The sequence below is a fragment of the Musca autumnalis genome, unplaced genomic scaffold (assembly GCF_047663935.1).
Source record: "Musca autumnalis isolate F117 unplaced genomic scaffold, ASM4766393v1 scaffold_1, whole genome shotgun sequence".
In the NCBI taxonomy this organism is placed as follows: domain Eukaryota; kingdom Metazoa; phylum Arthropoda; class Insecta; order Diptera; family Muscidae; genus Musca; species Musca autumnalis.
In genome coordinates this window covers 188,492,123-188,518,312 of record NW_027411644.1, presented here as the reverse complement: position 1 = coordinate 188,518,312, position 26,190 = coordinate 188,492,123, and the positions used below count along the sequence as shown (strand labels likewise).

General features: G+C 33.8%; 1 protein-coding gene across 42 annotated transcripts in view; it reads right to left on the bottom strand.

The window, feature by feature from the left end:
- Positions 1–26,190, bottom strand: part of LOC141388847 (protein lap4-like) — a 667,534-nt gene that overhangs the window by 302,230 nt on the left and 339,114 nt on the right. For 25 of the 42 annotated variants that reach the window (XM_073959312.1, XM_073959313.1, XM_073959314.1 and 22 more), the window contains 2 exons: positions 6,255–6,610; positions 801–1,121 (listed from right to left, as the gene is read on the bottom strand). In XM_073959312.1, coding sequence (XP_073815413.1) covers positions 801–1,121; positions 6,255–6,610 — 677 coding nt within the window. Of the gene's footprint in view, positions 1–800; positions 1,122–6,254; positions 6,611–10,384; positions 11,006–26,190 lie in introns of all 42 variants that reach the window. The other 17 variants (XM_073959289.1, XM_073959292.1, XM_073959290.1 and 14 more) reach the window with 7 other exon arrangements.

The window sequence follows — 26,190 nt, the reverse complement described above, 5'->3', positions numbered from 1 at the left end:
AAGCTACCACTCAAATTCTAAATTCTGTTTTCTCAAAAAAATCCAGACAGTCTATACTGCCAAGTTAATAAAAATACCATCAAAGTAGATAAATATCTCCTAGCAAAAATATCATTTACTTAAATATAGTCTTAATAGCACAAACAAAACAAAGAAAGAGAAAAACGAAAACGTATTAAAAAACAAATGTTTTCAACGAAGTACGTGGCAAACATAAAACAAGTTGAAAAACATTTTCCCAGTGAAAACTCTTTATAAACTCATTGCTTAACTGTTCTTTAAATCGTGCAATTTTCTTATATTTTGCACAAATTCAAGAAGATAAAACGTTTAGAAGCCAGTACCAACATCAGCAGCAGCATCATTTCAACAAGACAGTCAATTGTTTTGTTATGGCCGCTGACGATTGTTGCTTGTCGTCGTTACAGTTTATTTTTTTCGTTTTTTTTTCTTCACTTTCATTGTGTAGCAGATTTAAAAAAAATCGCAAAAAATATTCGACAAGAATGCCAAAAAAAATGTTTTGTTCTGTTTAAAATTCTTTGGCTAGTGAAGCGTGCTCCAAGCAGCACTTGGGTTAAATAAACACATAAAGTTCACAGTTTCATGTTTGGCTTATTTTTTTATTTTTGGTTGTTGGCCCCAAAAGCAATAGCTGGGCAGGCTGAAGACAACATCCCACTCGCAGGATAGTTGTATGCCATCCGACGACGACCTACGTAACGTCTGACAAGTTGTAAATGATTTTCCAAAAAAAGGAGAAATTCTACACAAAAGCCCCGGGGGCAATGTATACGAACCTTGCCATTTTCAAAAATGCCATTTGTTGAAACTGCACCACCTACATGTTGCTGCTGTTGTTGTGGCTCAATGGCAGCAGTTACTGGTGTTGCTGCCACTGTAGCTGGTGTTACTGTACCAGGGGAGGTAAAGACATTTGCTTGATAACTATGTTGTTGTTGCTGCAACGGTTGTTCCTGTTGCTCGGCTAAAATGTCCAGTGGTGGTGGTATATAACGTTCATGATGTGTCACTGCTGGCTGTTGTTGTTGTTGTTGCTGCTGTTGTAATTGGGTTTGTGGTAGAGCAGCAGCTGTCAAAGGGCGTGTTTCAACAGAAATCTAAAATAAGAAGAAGAAAAAATGCAATCAGTTAAAGAATTCATTGTAGGTTTTTGAGAAATAAGAATAAAACTGTAAGAGGTTATGTTAGTGAAATTGTAATGGAATCATTGTAAAACCTGGACCCGGAGGTTTTCGGTCCATTGCTAATGCAAATTTAAAAATTATAAACTTCAAAATAGTGATATGGTGGAATGCCCAGTTATCATATGTATATTAGGGTTATGCATTTTTTACAAGCTCGTATCCCTGTATGATATTTTGATGAGTTTTAACATAAGATTCCATAAAATCTTAATTCTAAAGTGATTCGATAGATAAAGCTTCCGCACAATAAGCTTTTAAAGTTTTTATTTTTTAGAACTTTTGACAATTTTATTTAAGTCACTATAAGCAGATATTTCACTAAAAACAAGGTATGGGGGCACACGACATAACCACACGACATAACCGTTTGTTTCTCACTATTTTATTATATCATTTAATATTATATAAAACTTTATTTCATATATCATAAAAATTAAAAGTGGTTTGTGCGGGACCTTTTTTAAAATTTAAATGGAATAAAAGTTATTTTAGTCATTAATAGGAGAAAGGCCATTCATTCGTGTAACAGGAAATAATTTTTTAGAAACAAATTTTTTCATTTCATAGATTTTTTCTAATTTTGTTGTGTGGCACCTTTTTATAATAAAATGAAATGCATGTTATTTTTGCCATTAATAGGACAACAAAGTTCATTCATTCTCACTATAGGAAATTATTTTTTAGAAAAAATGTAAAAAAGTCATAACCCTACTGTCTAAGAATAGGTAGTTGTGAATCAAATAAGCCATTACAACTCAATGGATTTAGAGGGAAGGAGTTTCGTTATATTATCCCTTGATAAAAGATGTGACCATTTGGCACTCCATACATATTCAATAATAGCTTCAGCTATGAGAGAGATAAATGCCTTTGGTTTCTCGACTCGAAACTCGAATTAACACAATTCGTAATCTATGATAGTCATAATTTGTTGTTGTTCTGGTTCCTCTGTGACTAGATCAAGCCGGGCAATTAAATAAATGTAACGTGCAATTAATTCGGGAACAATACGAATTGAGGCGATTGTATCGTACAGTTTTTAATTGGGCTAAAACCAATAGTGTTTACCTTAGCAGCTGGCGTTCTTCTGCTGCGACGAATAGACTGTGGTCTCTGAGTACGGTGTTCAATCTGTATCCTTGTGCAACCTGCGTAGCTGCATCAGCATTAATGCTATCCATGCCTACCTGATAGGCTCGTCAATCTAGATGTTCGCGTTTAAACCTTTGGACCTTTCTCCCTACATGATAAAGATCTCTTCTGACGTCCCTGGATGGGAAAGCCTATCTACTAGATTGTGATGACATTTTGTTGTGCTGATGCACCTGTAAAATTTTCCAAAGTGCCGGCCAACCAACTGAGGACATTTTCTTCTTCGGATCTTATCGCAAATAGCTGTGCTTAGCACGAACGACTCAAACATAGTGGTCGGAATCAGGACACCATCAACCATTACATTCAGGGGAGCCCTATTTGAACATTTCAGGTGATAAACAGTATTGGATTCAGATACAGATATTTCATACTCCAGATATTTTCATACTAGTGCTTCTGGAATATTTTCTACAGGCGACAGGAGGTAATCGGCCTGTAAGATTCGCCTCTGCTTGCATCTCTCCCTGGCTCCAGTATCCAACTTGACAATCTACCAATTTTGGAGTTAGAACAAATTGACGACACTTTTCGAACACTAAACTCCCGGTTCATCCAATGGCCTAAGCATTACAATTGAGGCTCGGTGAGTATGTTGGTACCTCCTAGGCTGAGAGGGCTCTTTTACGGCATACTCCTCTTCGCCCTATCACTTTCGTGGTGCTCTGTAAATTGCCGTTTAAAACAACACGTCTTCGGATCTGTCACTGTCAAGCCGTTAAAAGTAACAGCCGTTCTTTCCAGGATTCGAGAGTGATTTCACTGTTGCCCACACTTTACTTAATCTCGAACTAATGTTGTGTTGGTTGTCTAGCGAATTTTTCCGATTATGCTCCCCTACTATGCTTTGGACTTCCGAAATAAGTTCCCTAACTCCTTGGTCATCATGGTTCGTAGGACAAAGCTCAGCACGTTCTTTTGGTAGTCTCTTTTCCTCCACTGGGAAATTTGTTCTAATTTCGGGTATTCTACTAGCAAAAATGTAGCGAATGACTGCCGCTGTGATGATGTCCTGGAAAATTCTCTCATCTACCCGAGGATCTGAGGGATTGGACAGGTCTCTGAAGCGGTGATTGGTAAATTCACTGAACCCTTGCCAATCAAATTTTTCTTGGCTCAAAAAAGTACGGCGGTCAAAGGGTATGATTCGGGTGGTATTTCTACGAAGACGATGATAAACAGGTGGGCTGAGCCAAGGGTAATGATGGGCTGCCAGAACAGGTAATTTATCAGACCCGGTGCGACAATGATGATGTCTGGCTAGCTGTGGCAATCTCCCCTTACCCTCGTAGCAGAATCTTCGCTCACAACGTGGAGCTATATATTTGCTCGGTTTGCCCTGTATCTCTCGAGTCATTGGGAAGCTTATAATGAACATTGAAACCCCCTAGCAAAGGAACTCCAAAACTCCTCTAAAAGCGAACTAATATAAGGTATATAACGCAGGAAGAACTATTCATTCATGTACACACTAAGCAATTCTACATCAGCAGTCCCACACTTCAATGCTACCCCATACATTCCATATGTGGGCCACTAGAATCAAGCTCAAGCGAGATAGGACAGACTGTGGACAGACTGATGAATAAGGAAGACAAGTCCACCTCCAACGCTTCTTGTACGATTCTTCCGCAAAATGTTGTAACAATCGCAACGCTGAGAGCTACACTTATGGTGAACATTCTTTTCTGGATCGCTGCGACCATAATGTTTCTCCGACTCAAAAAGTCTATAATTTCAATGACTTTGTTGCGGACACCGTTGCATTTGAATTACAGGATCGATGCATTTCCGGGGCCCTGAACAACAATATGTGGCGTTCATTGTTGTTTGGGAAACTGTGTTGGTGTTCCGTATTCCGAAGACTATGACTATCGCAGTTGTCTGGATGCGGTTACATTTCTTACATCTGACCGATGTTGCCCTGTGGTGGGCATTCCTGGATATATTGCCGCTTCCATTGTGAAAAATATACGAACATAAACACTTAATTGTTGTCGAGTCAATCCGGTGCATACAACTGGCTGATCAGCCATTCTAATTGGAGCCGACAGTGTTCATTGGTTTGTTGGCTTTTCGCTTTCCAACGACGACGACGATGAAGTTGGAGACACAATTGAAGAAGTTATGGAGCAGCAAGCAGCAATTTAACTCCTATGGCAGTAGTCCTGAATGCGCTTTAGATCAGATCAGCCTCGGAAGTGGTCCCGTTCCCTACATCCATTACATCTCACCGATGTTGCCATGTGGTGGATTGGAATCTGGTAAACGTAACAGATCAATGACCCGGATTCTGTATCCCGGCATGGACCAAAAGAGCTCGCAGTAGGCACTACTGGTCATTTTGTTCGATCCCATGGTAAAAAATATTCAAAAACAAACATATAAGCTTTGTTCCTTTACTTTTTTAATGTTAAAAGAGAAAACTGGCAAAATTGCTCTTTCATGATCAGTTTTACCAGAAAAGTAAAGAAACGAAAAAATGTCAAAAAGAAACATAAAAATAGAATTTTCTTCTTTTATTTCAGCGCTCGACCTTTTCTTCTGTTTTTGTTAAGTTTTTCCTCATTGTCAAATAATCGCCAAACAAATGTCGAAAAATCAGTTCTACAATTGTTTACCTGTAGAAATTTTTCTGGTAGCCTGTGGTAGAAGAGAAAGTCATTTTTGCTCTCTCTCCTCTCTCACTCTCTTAAAATTTGCTTCCAGTTTTACCACTTTTTGGGGTTAAGGAACGCTTTGAAGGTTAAAAATTGTAATAAATAGTAAAAATGGTAACCGCAGGTTAGTAAAGGAACACAACTATAATTGTTGCGGTGACGGTCCCTGGTCGAAGAAATGTACCATCGTAATAGGAACCGCGAGCACAACCTGCCACAAAATAATCAAAACGATCTGATGCATGTTCTTAAACCGCACCTTTGCGAACAATTTTGAAATTTTGTGATGGAGGTACACGAAGGAGTGGACTGACATTAATCCTATTCGAGTTTGATCTATACATAAAACATATTCCCTTCGAGAGGTATAGTGCGAACTATTTTAGCGAAAAATAGGTATATGAAGAAGTGGACCGATAAGGTCCATATTCGAACTTAAACTAACTTACGAGATCCAGCCAGAAAGATAAAAGAGCGGACAGGGCTAAATCGACTCCAAAATGATTGAAACGGATTTCGTCTTAAAAAAATTGGGGTCTGTAAAACCATTATTTCCATGAGGCACGTTAGTCTATGGGCTATCCTATATGACGAATCCTGCTGAATAGAAGTAGTTCGCAATTGCAGGCACCTTTTTCCGATTTGGTTGTAATTCAGTACCACAAGTTCTTAGTGTGTAGAAAATATTTCTTCCCCACAAGGGAAGTATGTCGGGAAGTATGATTTAAGACATAATCAGGGTTGTAGTTGTGCCCAATCTCTGTTTGATATTTTGTTATTTTATTGTCATGCTTTAAGGGGAGTACACACCATCGGTCAAATCTGACAGTCAAGGTACTTTTATGACAATTTTCTGGCCAATAAAAAGTTTTGTTATGTTAAAAATGTTTGAAATACAATATGTAAAGTATTATTTAGAGATTAGCAAAGTAATTATTCATCTACACTTAGATACTAACGGAATAGACCTCTATGAATGACAGTTTTGTTGGTCAGTGTGTACTATGCTTTAGTCTCCACTGAAACCTATTACCTCCCCAAATTGAACTGAGTGCCATCTACATTCCACTCAAATGCCATCATAATATCCCCACATAAAATATCCTGCTGTTCAACAATGCACATTCCCATCCCCACAAACCCCCTTCTTAATTAATAGACATTTTCATGACCCACCAAAATCAAATTCTTTCCCCTAAAACCATTAAATTTATTTTTGTATTTATGTACTAACCTGTGACAATGAACCATCCTCACTGAACACCGGATGGCCAATTAAACGTGTCACCTCACGTTGCACAACCAAAACCAAAACTGCACCACAGGCTTTCAACACTTGAACCGCCTGATAATGATCGGCATCAACAACGGGTATGCCATTAACACGAATAACTTTGTCACCAACTTTAAGGCCAGCCAAATCGGCGGGACCACCTTCGGTGACACGTGATATGAAAATGCCATCATCATCGCCCTTGAACGGTGTCGAACCTTTGCCGCCGGCAATACTTAAACCCAAACCGGCTGAGGTGCGTTCAATGTGTATTTCATATTGTTCCAAACGTAATTCCGTAACACCATCCAATGTATCTGCAAGAGAAAGAAGAAGAAGGCGAACATGAAAAAAGTGAAATCAAAATTAGAAAATAAATATATATTGAGTCGCTGATATTATTTAACATATAAATATACTCTAGAGATTGAAAGTAAATAAGCTATAATAATATTTACATAAATATAAGGGGATTTATAAAAAAGAAGGATGTAGGGGATAATGTAGAAAAGTGAAAAGTGGTGGTCGTGGTTGTTGCATGTGTTTTGTATGTATATTGCCGCTTCTTTTGTCCTTACTATGCATTAAACTTCAATTGTGATTTTAAGGCATGCAAGTCACGTTTCTCAATTACCAACTCCAAAAAGGCGTTAGCATGTGCATAAACAATTAGAAGTTGACATGGCTTGTAGACAATACGGCCTTGTCCTTGCCATACCGGGCCTTTTTGTGGAAAAGCCAATCTATCGCTAGGAATAGGGTTGGTATCATGTTGCACATAACCTTACGATGCTGGATACAAACGATGAAAAGTACAGTGGAGATAGAAAGTAATGACAAAATAGCCTCAGTAGCATTAGGGAACTAAGGGTACATTATTTCGATAGAAAAAAGTTCTAAGTAACTTTGGAAAAAAAATTTTCTGAAGATTATTTAATTCTAAAGAATTGAGTATATATTTTTTTAATTTTTAGTAAAAATGGTAAATTAAAAAAATTGCTTCGAGTTGCTGAGTAGACAAGTTGTCAGGTAGAAAAACTTCCTCAGTTATTGAGCAGAATTTTTTTCTAGAGAAAAAATCACGGGAGATTTTTTATTTTTTTTTTCTAGAAAAAAAAATTCTCCTCATTAACAGAGAATTTTTTGTTTTGCCTTATTAAAGAGAAGATCAGTGATGTTTGAATTAATTCTCTTTAGGGTTACGAGTCAAGTCGGACTATAGGAAAGGTTTGGAATTAAATAACTAACATTAAAATATATACAATAATTCGAATATACAAATTTCGAATGATTTGTGGTATAAATGCTAGTTTCCAAGCTTAGCCTTCGTCCACCCACTAAAAATAACATTCGAATATGCCTTATGATCGGACGTACAATAATGGTTGAATGTGTGGGGCTTCGGTGGATTCCTAATTTTTCAATGTACCTTTTAGGTCATAACAGCTCAAATCGAAAGAGAATTTATTCAAATATCACTATAAAAATTACCTTCACCTTAATAAGGCAAAACAAAAAATGATTTCAGCATGAGCCAGGATGCGATTCGAACCTGGAACTCCGACAACCAAGTCACGATCAACTTGTCAGAGATTCCGATGACAAATATTGATGATCAAAATATTCTGACACAGAAGGACAATAAAGGTGGAAAAAAGCTGCTGTAGTATTTGTAATAAATCTTTGAAAAATAGGGTTACCAGCCAAGACGGACTATAGGAAAGGTTTGGAATTAAATAACTAACATTAAAATAAATAAAATAATTCGAAAATTCAATTTTCGAAAGATTTGTGGTATAAATGCTAGTGTCCAAGCTTAGCCTTCGTCCACCCACTAAAAATAACATTCTAATATGCCTGATGATCGGTCTAACCACCCGTGAAACGTAGCCTAATGGTTGTAACTAAAACAAAAAAAAATACATAGTTCGAATATACAATTTTCGAATGATTTGTGGTATAAATGCTAGTTTCCAAGCTTAGCCTTCGTCCACCCACTAAAATAACATTCTAATATTCCTTATGATCGGTCTAACTACGTACCATAAGGTTGAATGTGTGGGGGCTTCGGTGGATTCATAATTTCGCAATGTACCTCTTAGGTCATAACAGCTCAACTCGAAAGAGAATTTATTCGAGAATTTCTTTCTTGAGTCGAATAAATGTCTCCTCATTAAAATATATATTTACATAACTAAATAAAACTTCCTCTGTCAATAAAGTTAATTTCGTTTACAAAAAATCCTACTATCTTATTATTTTTAATTGGACAGAAATTCTTCATTCATTAGTATTGAGCAATCTCGTTCATCGAGCGGGTCGAACCAGGTAGTTCATTTCATTCATTGGCTCATTTTCGTTCAATATAACATTTCACTAACCTGAGGGAACTATATTCACTCATTAAATTGTGAACGAGGGGAGCTAAATGAACGACAATAACCTGAGGGAACTACATTCACTCATTCGACTACGAACGAGAGGAGCTAAAAGAACGACATAATCTACAGTAGCGATAAAAGCGGACGAACTGGATATGGTTCCGCTCGTTTTTTTTCACAGAATCCTTCTTTTGAACTAGTTCGCTCATGTACAATACACTTCCAATCTTTATTGTTTTACCTTTAAAAATATCTTTCACAGTAAATGCGGAAGGGAAATAGTTCATAATACTTCCTACTCTCCTTACTAAAGCTAAATTTTTGCTATATAAAAAGGCCTTAGCGAGAGTGAGACATTTTTCTATAGTAAAAATATTTCCTTAGTCATTGGATGGACAGTTTTTCTATTAAAAAAATCGTTACGGAGTAAATTAGGAGAGCTTTTAAAATATAAAATCGATCGGATCGATTTTCTTCATTCCGTTCACCAAAAAGAACCAGGTCGTTTATTTCATTCGTTGGCTCATTTTCGTTCAAAATAACATTTCACTAACCTGAGAGAACTATATTCTCCCATGCAACCTTGAACGAGGGAGCTAAATGAATGACAATAACCTGAGGGAACTATATTCACTCATTCGACAATGAACGAGAGAGGAGCAATCTACATTGACGGTATAAACGGACGAACTGGATATGGTTCCGCTCGTTTATTTCACGGAATCCTTGCTTTGAACTAGTTCGTTCATGTACGATCTATCTTTATCATTCTGTTCGCCAAAAAGAACCAGTTCGTTCATTTCATTCGTTGGCTCATTTTCGTTGAATATAACTTTTGGTTGGCCTCAAGGAACTATACTCACTCGTTCAACCAAAAAATTAGATAAGCTAAAAAAATTCTATGAAATGAATTTTTTTTCTCTTTTACCTATTAATGACTAAAAAATGTATTTCACTTAAATTTTAAAAAAGGTCCTATACAAACCACTTTTAATTTTTATGATATATGAAATAAAGTTATATATAATATTAAATGATATATGGTATAATACGATGATAAAATTAGTGCGAAACAAACGACCATGTCATTTTAGTTATGCCGCGTGCCCCTATACCTTGTCTTCAGTTAAATATCTGCTTTACAGTAACTTCAAAACATTTTCAAAAGTTCTGAAAAATAAAAAATTGAAAAGCTTTTCGGGCGTAAGCTTATTTTATCGAATCACTTTATAATTAAGATTTTATGTAATCTTAAGTAAAAACTCAGGGATATGAGGTTGTTAAAAAGTGATAACCCTAGTATGTACATATATTAGGGCGGCTCAAAAAACGACATTTTTTTTGTTTTTGTTTTCGTTTTTTTTTTTTTTTTTTTTTTTGAAAAACCTTCCCTCTAATTTTTTCCATTTGATCCAAACCCCTTATGTATGACATTTTGCGGCGATCGGGTAACGTTAACTCGTGCAACCCGAGCGATCTTTGTTTCCATAGTAATTTGTATAGGGCCAAAGGTGAATTTTCACGAAAATCGGCCAAAGGCCCTAATGTATATAAAAGATATGAGCTGTATATAGTTCCATTCGTTCATTTAACGGAATACTTTCTTTGAACTAGTTCATTTATGAACTACATTACAATCTTTACTATTTCACTCACTGTGCTTCCTCTAACGTAGAAAAAGAACGACCAAAAATTCTTCGCCCAACTTACCATAATTTCTGACACGTTGTTGTTGCTGTTGTACCATTAACATTTGTTGCTGTTGCTGCTGTAAACGTTGCTGATAAACATCTTCTGCTGTTGGTGGCATATATGTTGTGACAATTCGAACACGTTTGTCTTTGCGTTTTAGTGAATTATTCGGACTACGATTCGATGATGCCAAAGAGCTGCGTAAACTTGTTGTCGCCGGACTATTACAGCCACCCAGTGAAGAATAGCCGGCTGTGGTGCTAGCAACACCTCCACTACCCGTACTTGTTATTGAACCGGCACGTTTACTGCGTGGCAATGTATTATTGCCTTCTTTAACTTTAATTTTAACATTGAACATTGTTGATTAGGTCGCGGGGTGACTTTCGTTTCTTGTTGGCTTTATTTTTATATGTTTCGCTTACTTTCTCTCTCACCCTATCTTTGTTGTAGGCGTTTAGTTATTCATACGTTTGCTCTTTGGGGGATTTGTGAGGATTTATTTTGGTTATTGATTTGATTTTGTTTTTCCTATCTTATAAATGAATAAATGTTTGTAAATTGCAATGGTGTGTCTGCTCGTTATTTTCGATTATAACAAAAATTATGCCATGGTGAAAATTCTGTAAATAATATGGCCTAGTAAAAGGTTGATAGAAATTATTAAATAATTTCGTATCATAAAGCACCAGATTCAATGTTTACGACAAAAAAAATCTCTTTAATTCACCTTTACTGTGCAACACAACGAGAAACTGTAATGGTTCTTAAAACACACTGAGATTTGAGAAAAGTGAAGATTAACGATTTTATTTCTATCAGTTCCAGAATTCATAAATTTATCAGTGTTTTTTAAAATTTCAAATGTTTCCTACCTTACTGGGGGGGTTTTGGAAACTGTTTTAGAATCTATTTTACAAATAAAACACTTTTATACACAAGTAGCAGAAGTTTGACTAAGTTCCTTCCGTACGAATATGTTATATTTTATAATATTTATTATAATAATATTTATTTACCATCGAATTTCCAGATTCTTTTTATGTCTATTCACAGTCATCAAATACACACATTTTCAGTTTTAGTCTGTCACATAAAAACTCCTAAATCAATGTTAACAATTATTTAAATATTCCGCCTAGAAGTATGCACGTCAATGTATATGTCTACGAGAACGCTTCAAATATTAACGTTTAAGTTGACATAAAGATGGCGTTAAAGTTTAGACAGTGGTTTCACATTAAAGAAATCTATTCCTACAATTACTCATAAAAACCCATAGTCTGGTCTTATCAACTATTTTAATATTCCCCCTAGAATTCTGCCCGACAATTAATATTCATTCCCTACTCAAGAAAATCGTCCAGTAATTGAGATTTGAGAAAAGTGCAGATTAACGAAACAATAATGGTTCTTAAAAGACATTGAGTCACATAAAAACTCCTAAATCAATGTTAACAATTATTTAAATATTCCGCCTAGAAGTATGCACGTTAATTTATATGTCTACGAGAACTCTTCAAATATTAACTTTTAAGTTGACATAAAGATGGCGTTAAAGTTTAGACAGTGGTTTCACATCGAAGAAATCTATTCCTACATTTACTCATAAAAATACATAGTCTGGTCCCCCTAGAATTCTGCCCGACAATTTTTATTCATTCTTTACTCTAGCAACCCGACAAGTAATAATATTCGTATTGAGGTAAAGATGGCGTCATAACTAATTAAGCCTGTCATTATATATTGGTCTCCAAAACAAAGTCATTGAAATTGTAAACTTTGTGAGTCGGAGCCTTCGACTCGGAGGAACATCATGGTTGCCGCCATCCAGAAAACTAAACTCAACTGCACCTGCAACTTACGACGCTGCGATGGTTAAAACACTTTTGTGGTAAGGATCGTACAAGAAGCTTAGGAGTAGGACTTGCATTTCTTATACAACAGTCTGTCCAGTACAGACCTATCTCGCTTGAGCTTGACTCCAGTTTGGTGGTAGGTGTACATACCGCCGACGAACAATTGTACCCTGTGTTATATGCCTAATATTAGTTCGCTTTTGGAGGGCAATAACCGTCTAGACCTAGGAGGCTTCAATGCTCATGGTAAGCATTCCATTTGGCATTCCGCCCCATAATTTTTTCCTATAATCGTCTCCCTTAAATGACCACACGAATCCACAACGTCTAACAGCTGTGTTTTTCTCAACCAAGAAAAAGCTGATTGACAAGGGTTTAGAGAGTTTACCAATTACCGCTTCAAAGAGCTGGCGATTTTCTCAGATCCGCAGCCGCTTGCTACATACCTGCTGGCCTCGATAACAGACAAAATTTCCCAGCAGAGGCCACGGGAGTAACAAACGAGCTTGATGAGCTTCTTTGTACGAACCCTGAAGACCCAAGGGTTACGGAACTCTTAAACTCGGAAAAAGTGGCTAGACCATCTGAAGCCAATCAACATTGATACATCATTAAGTGGATTGTGAGCAACGCTAAAATCAATTTATAAAACTCCCCGAAAGTGATAGAGCGAAGAGGATTATACTAGGCCGTATATGAGTCCTCTTATCCGAGGATGTACTACCACAATTTGAGATGAGCGCTGTTGTCATTGGTCATTCGAAACGCGAAATCATATATAGCGTTGACCCCTCATAGAATTCCAATGATAATTCTTAAGCAACTAGCTGGAACCGAAGTTGAGTACTCGACAAATGTAACAGTATGAACCTTGAGTTAAGTATTTAACAAGAGTCCTCAATCTATATTTTCAGAAACCTGAAAAGTCGGCAAGGTAGTGGCGCTACGGAAGCCGGGCAAGGATGCCAGCAGAGGCGAATCGTACAGGCTGATCTCCATCTTGTCGCCAGTATCGATGATTCTAGAGGCTCGATAAGATGCAGTTTCCAAAATCAGCATGGAGTCCGGAAAATTCACAGGAACACAACAGCATTACACGCCATATTCACACATATCAATCGACGACTTTACCACTCCTGACCAATTGAAGGCATTTTATACCGTCTGCAACGTCAAGCTGTTTGAAGACGCAGAGAGAAAGAAAACATCCCACCAGCCGTTTTTGAAACGTTGAAAAATGAAATATTAGTGTGGACGCCAGTCGTTTGTGGAATTCAGAAATGAGAAGTCTAAGACCCTTAGAAAAGTATACTTGTCAAGAATATATTACGCTACAGCATATCATAATCATTAAATATAGATGGTGTAGTGGAATATAAGCCAGCGTCAAACCTTTTTCGCACTATTCAATCACTTATTTTTAGCCTTATATCGGAAATTCAAATTAATTAATTCTATATGTTTCTGAGGTGGATTATGAAGCAGTGAATAAATAATTCAATCAGTAACTCAATACATATCTATTTATTATGTGCATGTTAAATTTGAGATATAGATTGCGTTACAGCCTATAATAAAATTGAAGTAAAGATGGCGTGATAGAATACAATAGCGACAAACATCTTTTAGCCACTTTCGTGCTCTATAATCGTCATTTCCTAAACTATATCGCCTAATTTTAATTTTCCATGAGAGTTGATTATGAAATATGTAGCTTATTCAATTATTAACTCAATCGTGCACCGATAAATCAAATATCTAAATAATTCGTTCTTAATTCGTCGGTCCATAAAGATGGTTTCCTTTCCATGCGTTGGTTTTCCGAGTTAAACATATTTTCCTCTATTTGCAATTGATTGTAGAAAAGGTTGAAACATAGATGGCACCTTAGAAGGCAATACGACGTTCGTATCCAACCCTATGCCGCACATTGGAACCAATTGATTCAAAATCTCGAGCCTATCTATCTTCAGCTGTTACCCCACTTAGCTAATCAGTTACACATCACATAACTCATTTTTTATACACAATTATTTGCAATAATTTTTTTACTGAAAATATGTTCTCCTTCCCCCCCAAAAAATTCGTTTAATTTATTCATTTCAGTGGATAGACACCAGCTGCATATAGTACCTCCAGCTTGACAGCTGTAGTAAACATAGCGCATGACCTCATTAGCATAATGCAATGGAATTCGATTATGTTCCACTGATGAATTGGAATGCATTTACATTTGCCCGAAAGCAAATGACCAATATAATTATTTATTTTTTTAAAACAATATTGGAGGTTTTTGTTTATGATTCTGATAACTATTTTTATTTAATTTTTCACCCTATAATATTATCAAAGAAAGTCATTTTTTGAGGAACAATAAATCAATTGACCTTACTTAAATATTAATTTGGAGGAGTCAAATGGGAATATGGAAGTGGATTTTTAAAGTTTGTTTAAGAATCCGAAGTCTACGGCTTTCTATTCATTTAATTTGTATGTCCACAGGAACTAAAGAGGACAATAAAGTCGGATTTTTGAAAGACCATTTTTAACACACCAGGACGACAATACACGTGCATTTTTTTAAGATTCTTTTTTCACCCCATTGAATGAAAAACTCGCTGCAATTCGATTAAAAGCAAAATTCTTCAACTTCTTGCGCTCATGCTCCCACTGAAGACAGAACGAAAAGACCAAAGAAATATTTTACTAGGGCTTAGAAGAAACTTATGACCGTTGCCCTTCCCATCGGGAAATTCAGTCTCCACAGTGAAGCATCGGACAATGGTATGAGACTGATAGACTTTGCAGCTGCAAAAACATGGTAGTTAGCAGTACCAGATTTAAGCATCTCGATATTCATAAGGGCACCTGGCTGTCTTGGCAGCTTATTTCACTCAACTAGCCCGATTGCTTAATGATAGCACTCCTCGTCCCTATAACATATCAGCACAATGGCAAAATAGTGTCCACTCCATGCAAACAGGAGCCGATAGCCTACCAGCTGAGCTGTTAAAAACCGTAAGCGACACGCTGATAAGGTGTATGCATCAGCTAGTGAGCACCATCTGGCAGAAAGAACGCGTACCCGACGATTGGAACGTGAACATCCTATGTCCAGTCCACAACAAGGGGGATAAGACTGTATGCTCGAATTACAGGGGCATAAGTCTGCTCCCTATTGCATATAAGATAGTATCTGGCATATTGTGTGAGTGACTAAAACCTATAGTCAACGAAATTATTGGACCCTATCAGTGCGGCTTTAGATCGAGCAAATCCACCATTGACCAGATATTTACCTTGAGACAAATTCTGAGAAAGACCCAAGAAATGCAGATCGACACTTTCCATCTTTTTGTCGATTATAAAGCAGCCTTCGGCAGCCCTATACGTTCAAAGGTGTTCCAAGCCATGTCCGATTTTGGTATTCCTGCAAAGCTCATTTGGCTTTGTAGAATGACATTAACTGATACTCGGTCCTCAGTTAAAATAGGAATGAACCTCTCTGAAGAGTTCATTACCAAAAGAGGTTTCAGACATGGTGACGGTCTCTCGTGTGACCTTTTCAACATTCTGCTGGAAAAGGTTATACGAGATGCGAAGGTCAAAAGAAGTGGCACAATATATACAAACAGCCATATGTTACTTGCTTATGCCGACGACATTGACATCATGGGTCGATCGGATTCACACCTTTGCTAAAATCGATTCCCTGCTATAGTGGGTCTGGCGGTAAACGGCGAGAAGACCAAGTTGATGGTGTCGACGCGCAAAGCATCCATAGAGATCGGGCCAACTGTTGACGTTGGTTCCTATAATTTTGAGGTAGTAAAAGACTTCGTCTACCTCGGCACCGGGCTGAGTAAGCAGTTTAGAAATACAAAACACTGATACTACCCGTGCTGATGTATGGTTCCGAAGCTTTGGTGCTTGCGCAAGCAGACAAGGCAGTGCTTGGTGTGTTTGAGAGAAAAATTCTTCGAAAGATCTATGGACCAATCTGCGTTGATGGTGAATATCGACGTCGCATGAACCACGAGCAGTATCTGCTATACAACGACATCAGTATAGATAAACCTATCGAGATGCAACGATTACGTTGGCTAGGCCATATCATAAGAATGAGCGATGATGAACCCGCTAACAAGGCGTATTAATACGTGCCACATGGCCGTGCACGCAGAATTGGCAGGCATAAGCTTAGATGGAGCAAACAGTGGATGTAGAGATAAAAAGGCGCGGTATTCCAGAAAGCGAAGCAGTAAACAGAGGGAGTTGGAGATTTTTTCTTAGTTCGGCTTGTGGAACAAATGTTCTGTAATGGGCCAGCTAAGTAAGTAAGTAATGATAACACTGTGCGACACGAAAAAACAGCTTGATAGAAGACCAAAAAATGGGAACACACGAGTCTCGGCTATTTTCCCCATCACTTGACTTGAAGCCGTGATGATGTAAAATCCACTAAACTTCATCTTCAAGTTCAAAATCGGGAAAGTAAAAATGTTTATATTTTTTCCTGAAGTGTCAGAATATGGTTTATTTTTCATGACTCAACAATTACACAAAGTTTAACTGAATAATTATAGGATATTTAGTAGTCGCTGCATTTATCAATGAACCATTTCATATTATTTATATCCACATATATATTACATCCACGATGAATATTTCGACCTTGACATTCCAACATGAAATTGCAAATTTTAAATTTTTAATATAAATTCATATTAAATTATTATACATATTTTTCTGAAACAAATAATCTCTACAGCCACAAACACAAATTCCATCACTGAACGAGTAAATAATTTCCTATTCGATTGCCAACATTTTACTATGTAAATTCTATTATTATTATTATTATTGTTGTTTTATCTGTTTTACAGATTTTCCACAAAATATAATTTTCTAAAGCTGTGCGCAAACAGAACAAAAACTACATAAATTTAATAAAATCGTAAAAAAAGAACATATATTATATTGCGTACATGATTGCCAAAAGCCAGTCGATTCTTTTGCTGCTGCCGTTTAACCATTCAATTTTTCAAAAAAAAAAAAAATGAAATGAAAATTTGTATTATTTGTTAAAATGTTTTGTTCGACAAGTACACTTTGCACATATTCAAACATACACCCAAAGAAGACGAAAAAACTGTTGCCATATTCTTTTATAAAAGAAAAAGAAATCATGCAAAATAACAACAACAAATATGCATGTATATGTTTGGAAAATGTTGTATTTATTGAAATTTAATACTATTTCCTTTCGTTTGGTATGGAATGCAGATAAGGATGAAATACAGTAAACAAGAGGGGTTTGTAGGAATTTTGGGAAAAAATTATGAAAATGGAGAAAATTTACTAGTAAAATATAATTTAGTAATATTTTGTAAATTTTGTATAATTTCGAAAGTGTGGTGAGTTTTTATAGAAATTCACCACTAGCTGAAATACTACAAATAAATTATAAAATTGTTTAAGACTTTGATTTTTAAATTTTCCATGGATTTAAAGCTGAATGTATAACATTCTAGGTGTACATCAAAGATTTTTAGGAGTGGTGAGTTTTCATGAAAATTCACCACACCTTAAAATGAACTCAATTGTTGCAAATCGTTCCATAGATAAAGATTACATTGGCTTCCCACAGAAAGTAAGCTCCCAAAACCTAAAAACCTTCTATTCTAAATTACATCACTTAAAGAATATTTTAGATGAAAATATTTATTTTTTTACGTTTTTAATATATTTATTTTATAACAGCATTTCGTTTATGACCCTCTTATAAATGCAACAATCATCAAATAAGATTTTCTTATAAGAATGTTTCACAGATACATACACACACACTTCAGGCTGCTAAAACCATATAAAATCCCATCAAGTGCATAATCATATGTATTGTTAGCATGAGCATGAATATAAGAAGCATACAACTAGCACATTTTAGCTGCCATATAAGCTTGTTCTTTCTTCACACAATTTGTGATTTTTATTTATAAATTGTATTAAAAAAAGAAAAAACGAAGACGACTTAGAGTGGTGTATGCAAATGAAACAGACACAAGCTTCCAACAAAAAGGGGAAAGTGTGAAAAGAAACATAATATTATTTAAGAAGGATTATATTTTCTTGTATGCCAAGGCCCACAAAAGAGTATATGTGGGGAAATGGTGAAAAGAAATTTTTAGACAAACATTTGAAAAGGATGTAAAAATAAAAAAATTTTGAGGTATTAAAAGTCAAAGGTTGATTTTTTTAAAGAATTTCGAGCACACAAAGATATTAAGTGGGGGTTTCTTAAAGATTTTTGGGAGATCCAAAGGCAAAAAAAAATTAATTCTTTCGAGGATCGACGTATGGATTACTTTTTTGACGGATTACTGGTTTTTGACGGACTCAATACGTGAATTTTTGAAGGATTATTGAAGGACTCAATGCGCGGATTTTTAAGATTTTTGAAGGGCTTTTTTGAAGTGGAATTTTTAAAGATTATTGAAGAACTCAGTACGTGGATCTTCAAATATTTGTAAAGAACTCAATACGTAGAGTTTTTTAAAGTTTCTCGAAGGACTTAAAAAATCCACGTATTTTTTTAAAGATTTTTGAGGGACTCAATACGTTGATTTTTTTAACGATTTTCGAAGAACTCAAAACGAGGATTATTTTTTAAAGATTTTTGAAAGACTCAATTTGTAAAGATTTTACCGTTTTTTGAAGGACTCAAAACGTGATTTTTTCAAAGATTTTTGAAGGACTCAATACGTAATTTTTTTTATATTTTTTGAAGGACTCAATGCGTGGATTTTCTAAAGATTTTTGAAGGACTCAAAACGTAGAATTTTTAAAGAGCTCAATACGTGAATTTTCTAAAGATTTTTGAAGGACTCAAAACGTAGAATTTTTGAAGATCTCAATACGTGGATTTTTTAAAGATTTTTGAAGGACTCAATACATTGATTTTTAAAGATTTTTGAAGGACTCAATACGTAGATTTTTTAAAGATTATTTAAGGACTCAATACGTGGATTTTTTAAAGATTTTGGAAGGAATCAATAAATGGATTTTTTAAAGATTTTGGGAGGACTCAATACATGGATTTTTTTTAAAGATTTTTGTAGGACTCAATACGTGGATTTTTTAAAGATTTGTGAATACTCAATACGTGGATTTTTTAAAGATTTGTGAATACTAAATACGTGGATTTTTTAAAGATTTTTGAAGGACTCAATTCGTGGATTTTTTAAGATTTGTGAATACTCAATACGTGGATTTTTTAAAGATTTTTGAAGGACTCAATTCGTGGATTTTTTAAAGATTTGTGAATACTCAATACGTGGATTTTTTAAAGATTTGTGAATACTTAATACGTGGATTTTTTAAAGATTTGTGAATACTCAATACGTGGATTTTTTAAAGATTTTTGAAGGACTCAATACGTGGATTATTTAAAGATTTTTGAAGGACTCAATACGTGGATTATTTAAAGATTTTTGAAGGACTCAGTACGTGGATTATTTAAAGATTTTTGAAGGACTCAATACGTGGATTATTTAAAGATTTTTGAAGGACTCAATACGTGGATTATTTAAAGATTTTTGAAGGACTCAATACGTGGATTATTTAAAGATTTTTGAAGGACTCAATACGTGGATTATTTAAAGATTTTTGAAGGACTCAATACGTGGATTATTTAAAGATTTTTGAAGGACTCAATACGTGGATTATTTAAAGATTTTTAAAGGACTCAATACGTGGATTATTTAAAGATTTTTGAAGGACTCAATACGTGGATTATTTAAAGATTTTTGAAGGACTCAATACGTGGATTATTTAAAGATTTTTGAAGGACTCAATACGTGGGTTATTTAAAGATTTTTGAAGGACTCAATACGTGGATTATTTAAAGATTTTTGAAGGACTCAATACGTGGATTATTTAAAGATTTTTGAAGGACTCAATACGTGGATTATTTAAAGATTTGTGAATACTCAATACGTGGATTTTTTAAAGATTTGTGAATACTCAATACGTGGATTTTTTAAAGATTTGTGAATACTCAATACGTGGATTTTTTAAAGATTTGTGAATACTCAATACGTGGATTTTTTAAAGATTTGTGAATACTCAATACGTGGATTTTTTAAAGATTTGTGAATACTCAATACGTGGATTTTTTAAAGATTTGTGAATACTCAATACGTGGATTTTTTAAAGATTTGTGAATACTCAATACGTGGATTTTTTAAAGATTTGTGAATACTCAATACGTGGATTTTTTAAAGATTTGTGAATACTCAATACGTGGATTTTTTAAAGATTTGTGAATACTCAATACGTGGATTTTTTAAAGATTTTTGAAGGACTCAATACGTGGATTTTTTTAAAGATTTGTGAATACTTAATACGTGGATTTTTTAAAGATTTGTGAATACTCAATACGTGGATTTTTTAAAGATTTGTGAATACTCAATACGTGGATTTTTTAAAGATTTGTGAATACTCAATACGTGGATTTTTTAAAGATTTGTGAATACTCAATACGTGGATTTTTTAAAGATTTTTGAAGGACTCAATACGTGGTTTATTTAAAGATTTTTGAAGGACTCAATACGTGGATTATTTAAAGATTTTTGAAGGACTCAATACGTGGATTATTTAAAGATTTTTGAAGGACTCAATACGTGGATTATTTAAAGATTTTTGAAGGACTCAATACGTGGATTATTTAAAGATTTTTGAAGGACTCAATACGTGGATTATTTAAAGATTTTTGAAGGACTCAATACGTGGATTATTTAAAGATTTTTGAAGGACTCAATACGTGGATTATTTAAAGATTTTTGAAGGACTCAATACGTGGATTATTTAAAGATTTTTGAAGGACTCAATACGTGGATTATTTAAAGATTTTTGAAGGACTCAATACGTGGATTATTTAAAGATTTTTGAAGGACTCAATACGTGGATTATTTAAAGATTTTTGAAGGACGTATTGAGATAAAGATTTTTGAAGGACTCAATACGTGGATTTTTTACAGATTTGAGATAAAGATTTTTGAAGGACTCAATACGTGGAGTTTTTAATGATTTAAAGGACACAATGTGTGGATTTTTTAAAGATTTTTGAAAGACTCAATACGTGGATTTTTTAAAGATTTTTGAAGGAATCAATAAGTGGATTTTTAAAGATTTTTGAAGGACTCAATACATGGATTTTTTAAAGATTTTTGAAGGACACAATACATGGATTTATCAAAGATTTTTGAAGTACTCAATACGTGGATTTTTTAACGATGTTTGAAGGACTCAATACGTGGATTTTTAAAGATTTCTGAAGGACTCAATACGCGGATTTTTTAAAGAGTTTTGAAGGACTCAATACGTGGATTTTTTTAAAGATTTGTGAATACTCAATACGTGGATTTTTTAAAGATTTGTGAATACTCAATACGTGGATTTTTTAATGATTAGTGAATACTCAATACGTGGATTTTTTAATGATTTGTGAATACTCAATACGTGGATTTTTTAAAGACTTTTGAAGGACTCAATTCGCGGGTTTTTAAAGATTTGTGAATACTCAATACGTGGATTATTTTACAGATTTTTGATGGTCTCAATACGTGGATTTTTTAAAGATTTTTGAAGGACTTAATACGTGGAGTTTTTAAAGATTTTTGAAGGTCTCAATACGTGGATTTTTTTAAAAAAATTTTGAAGAACTCATTAAGTGATTTTTAAAGATATTTGAAGAACTCAATAGGAGATTTTTTAAAGATATTTGAAAGACTCAATATATGTATTTTTAAAGGACTCAATACATGGATTTTTTAATGATATTTAAAGGACTAAATAAGTGATTTTTTTAAAGATTTTTGAAGGGTTCAATACGTGGAGCTCTCAGTGATTTTTGAAGGACTCAGTACGTGGAGTTTTTAAAAATGTTTGAAGGACAATGTGAAGGGTTTAATACGTGGATTTTTTAAAGATTTTGGGACATTTAAAGATTATTGAAGGACTGGATTTTTAAAGATTTTGAAGAACTAGATTTATACAAATTGTTTTTTGACAGGGCTTAAAATGCTAACGCCATATTAGCAAAAGCACCGAATATTTGCAGCTTTGCCCGCTAAAATTTCTCCGAAATATGCTTAGCAACAATGAACAACAGCAACATGTATCAACAAGTTTCAGAAAAATATTGCTAGCGATGCTGATGCTATTTCATATTATCGCTATAATAAAACAGCATCGGACACACATACTCATATTTTGCAGCACACATGATCAACACATATCAGAAAAGAGAATAAGCAACAAAGTTTCAACGGCTTAGCCAGGTTTTCAGCTAACAATTGTTTTTGAGATCAGGGTTACCACTGTAATGCATTAAAAATCACGATATAATTAATTCCACTTTTTCGTTCAAAGGACATGTGAATTTTTGGTGAAGCCGTTCAATATATATATTTTTTATTTTTAAACAATAATAATTAGTATTCTTTAGTTTCTGCCATATGATGGAGGCATTTTGACATTAAATGGTACCTTTTTTATTACTGCGTTAGCAATACTACTCACAAAAACATCGGTCGGTTGTATATGTGCTTCGACGATTGGTCAGCCGACTGCTAAATACATATGTAGCGTGGTTGTCGATTATGCCTAACGAAAAAAAAGATTAGGCGTAAAAAACGAAATAAGCAAAAATGTACCAAAATAAATATGCGTTCGGTTGCTTATTTAGCCGTGGTGTCAAAATTGTGTAGCAGTTGAAGTGTACAGCTAATGTTTTTAAATACTGGCTTTTAAATCCTGTTTTTTGAAAGACCCAATTCGTGGATTTTATAAAAAAAATTTAAAGGTCTCAATAAGAGATTTTTTAAATTTTTTTGAAGGACTCAATACATGGATTTTTTAAAAAAAAAATTTGAAGGACTCAATACGTGAATTTTTTCAAAGATTTTTGAAAGACTCCATACCCGGATCTTTTCTAACGAGTTTTGAAAGACTCAATACGTGGATTCTTTTAAAAACTTTTGAAGGACACAACAAAGGATTTTTTTTCAGATTTTTGAAGGACTCAATGCATGGATTTTTTAAAGGTTTTTAAAGACTCAATAAGTGCAATTGTTTAAAGTTCTCATTGGGTTTATTAATTGAGTTTTTAAAGATTTTTGAAAGACGAAAAAAGAAGAAAAATGATCGTTTCTTTTTGTTTTTAATAAGAGTTTAAAGGATAAAAATCAACATTATTTTAACTTGACAAAAAAACAAAACGTTTCTTCGAAAATCAAAACAAAAACAAATTTGCAATGTTTTTTTCTAAGTCTTTATTATTTTTTATAATTATTACTTTGAATGTTGTTCTTAAGCATATCAAAATCTCTTTTATGACCTGCTTATCCAATTAATGAATAATTATGTTATTGTGTTATTTCCAAAAAGAAATAACCTTTTGGTCTGTCTTTTTATACATAATATAATTATATATTTTTTTTCTATTGACCTTATCCTTCATTTTCACCATAAACAAATTAAGGTGCGTATTCTAAATCGGGGCTAAAAGTTTATGAATAACGTTAATTATTGTAACAAAAATAAAGAAACTGTTTATCCTTGTGTCTTCAAAGAGGATTTTCTTTTATCATCCAAGGGTTCAATGAACCATGTCTATGTGGTTCAAAGACTATATTTATGTTTACACTTTCTTTCGTTTCTTTCATTCTTTTTTTGCGTTATTATGTCTGTCATACATTTCTTAGATAATGAACTTTAACCTGTTGCTGCTGCTCGCACTGCTTAATAACGTTGATGTTTTCACGCGCATTAAACATCCACTTGAAATCACATTTTCCAGTTTAAACATTTGACAATTCCATTAGACATTGTAAATCTGTTTGTCAGAATGTTTCAAAAAAAAAACACCCAAGTAAAATGAAATGTCTATTTCTTTTGTACCACATCAAGGAGACACAAAGTTTACAGCAGCAATCTGATGTGTAAGTTCAATGTCTTTTTCGTTTTGAATTCACAATTGCACTGTCTGCTGGTCTTAATATCATCAAATAACTGTTGTACCAATGCCAACTAACTGTCATAACGAAAATCAAATAAATTTTTGAAAAATGAAATTGAATTATGGTAATTTTGTTTGTGGTTTAACACTTTGTCAAATGAAAATATATTGGTGAAAAAATTTGTCTTCAATTTGTTTCCAATTATTTATTAAGGTGGTTTACATCACTCACCTTCAAGGTCTATTGATTGAAGTCGTATAAGTTGTAGAAAACAAATATTTATCTAAAATGTTGTCATATTCCCGAACAGACTCAAGGGGAACAAAAAAGTACTTTTAAGAGTGGTTTTATAACGTTGGCTTTTAGGATAACTAGGATATATATACTTTGATACGACCAAAATGTGTCTCTTCGAAATAATGGTTTTAGACCCCATGTATGTTTGTCTGAAACAGATCAATTTGTAGTCGCTGTTCCGCACGATAACTCTCGAACGGATCAGCCGAAGCAAATTTTCAACCAATATTCGTGGATTTTTAAAAAAATATTTTTTAATATTCGTGGATTTTTTAAAAATGTTTTTCAAATAATCGTGGATTTTTTAAAAATATTTTTCAAACATTCATCGATATCTTAATAGTTTTGTGTATTTTTAAAAAATATTTTTGCAATATTCGTGAATTTTTTAAAAATATTATTCAAAATTTTTAAAATTCATGTTTTTTTAATATTTTTCCACAATTTTTCAAATTCATTATTTTTTTAATATTTTTTAAATATATTTTTCCATTATTCGTGGACTTTTTAAAAGTATTATTCCAATATTCGTACATTTTCTAAAATATTTGTAAAATATTCGTGGATTTTTTAAAAATATATTTCAAATATTCGTGGATTTTTTAAAAATAGTTTTCCAATATTCATGAATTTCATAAAAATAGTGAATTTTTTTAAAGATTTTTGAAGGACTCAATAAATGGATATTTAAAGATTTTTGAAGGACTCAATACGTGAATTTTTTAAAGATTTTGAATGATTCAATACGTGAATTTTTTAAAGATTTTTGACGGACTCAATACAAGGATTTTTTAAAGATTTTTGAAGGACTCAATACGAGGAATTTTAAATATTTTTGAAGGACTCAATACGGGGATTTTTTAAAGATTTTTGAAGGACTCAATACGAGGAATTTTAAATATTTTTAAAGGACTAAAAAGGCGATTTTTTTAATGGTTTTTTAAGGACTCAATACGTGGATTTTTTTTAAAGATTTTTGAAGGTCTCAATACTTGGATTTTTTAAAGATTTTCGAAGGACTCAATACGTGGATTTTTTAAATATTTTCAAAGGACTCAATACGGGGATTTTTTAACGATTTTTGAAGGACTCAATATGAAGATTTTTTAAAGATTTTCTAAGAACTCAATACGTGGATTCAATGATTTTTGAAGGACGTATTGAGATAAAGATTCTTGAAGGACTCAATACGTGAATTTTTTTAAAGTTTTTTGAAGGAGGTTTTGAGATAAATATTTTTGGATTTTTTAAAGATTTTTCAATGACTCAATACGTGGATTTTTTAAAGATTTTTCAATGACTCAATACGTTGATGTTTTAAAGATTTTTCAATGACTCAATACGTGGATTTTTTAAAGATTTTTCAATGACTCAATACGTGGATTTTTTAAAGATTTTTCAATGACTCAATACGTTGATTTTTTAAAGATTTTTCAATGACTCAATACGTGGATTTTTTAAAGATTTTTCAATGACTCAATACATGGATTTTTAAGGACTAATTGCGTGGATCTTTTAAATATTTTTGAAGGACGATTGGGAGGGATAAGGATTTCTGAAGGACTCAATACGTGGATTTTTTTTAAGATTTTTGAAGGACGTATTGAGATAAAGATTTTTGGATTTTTTTAAGATTGTTGAAGGA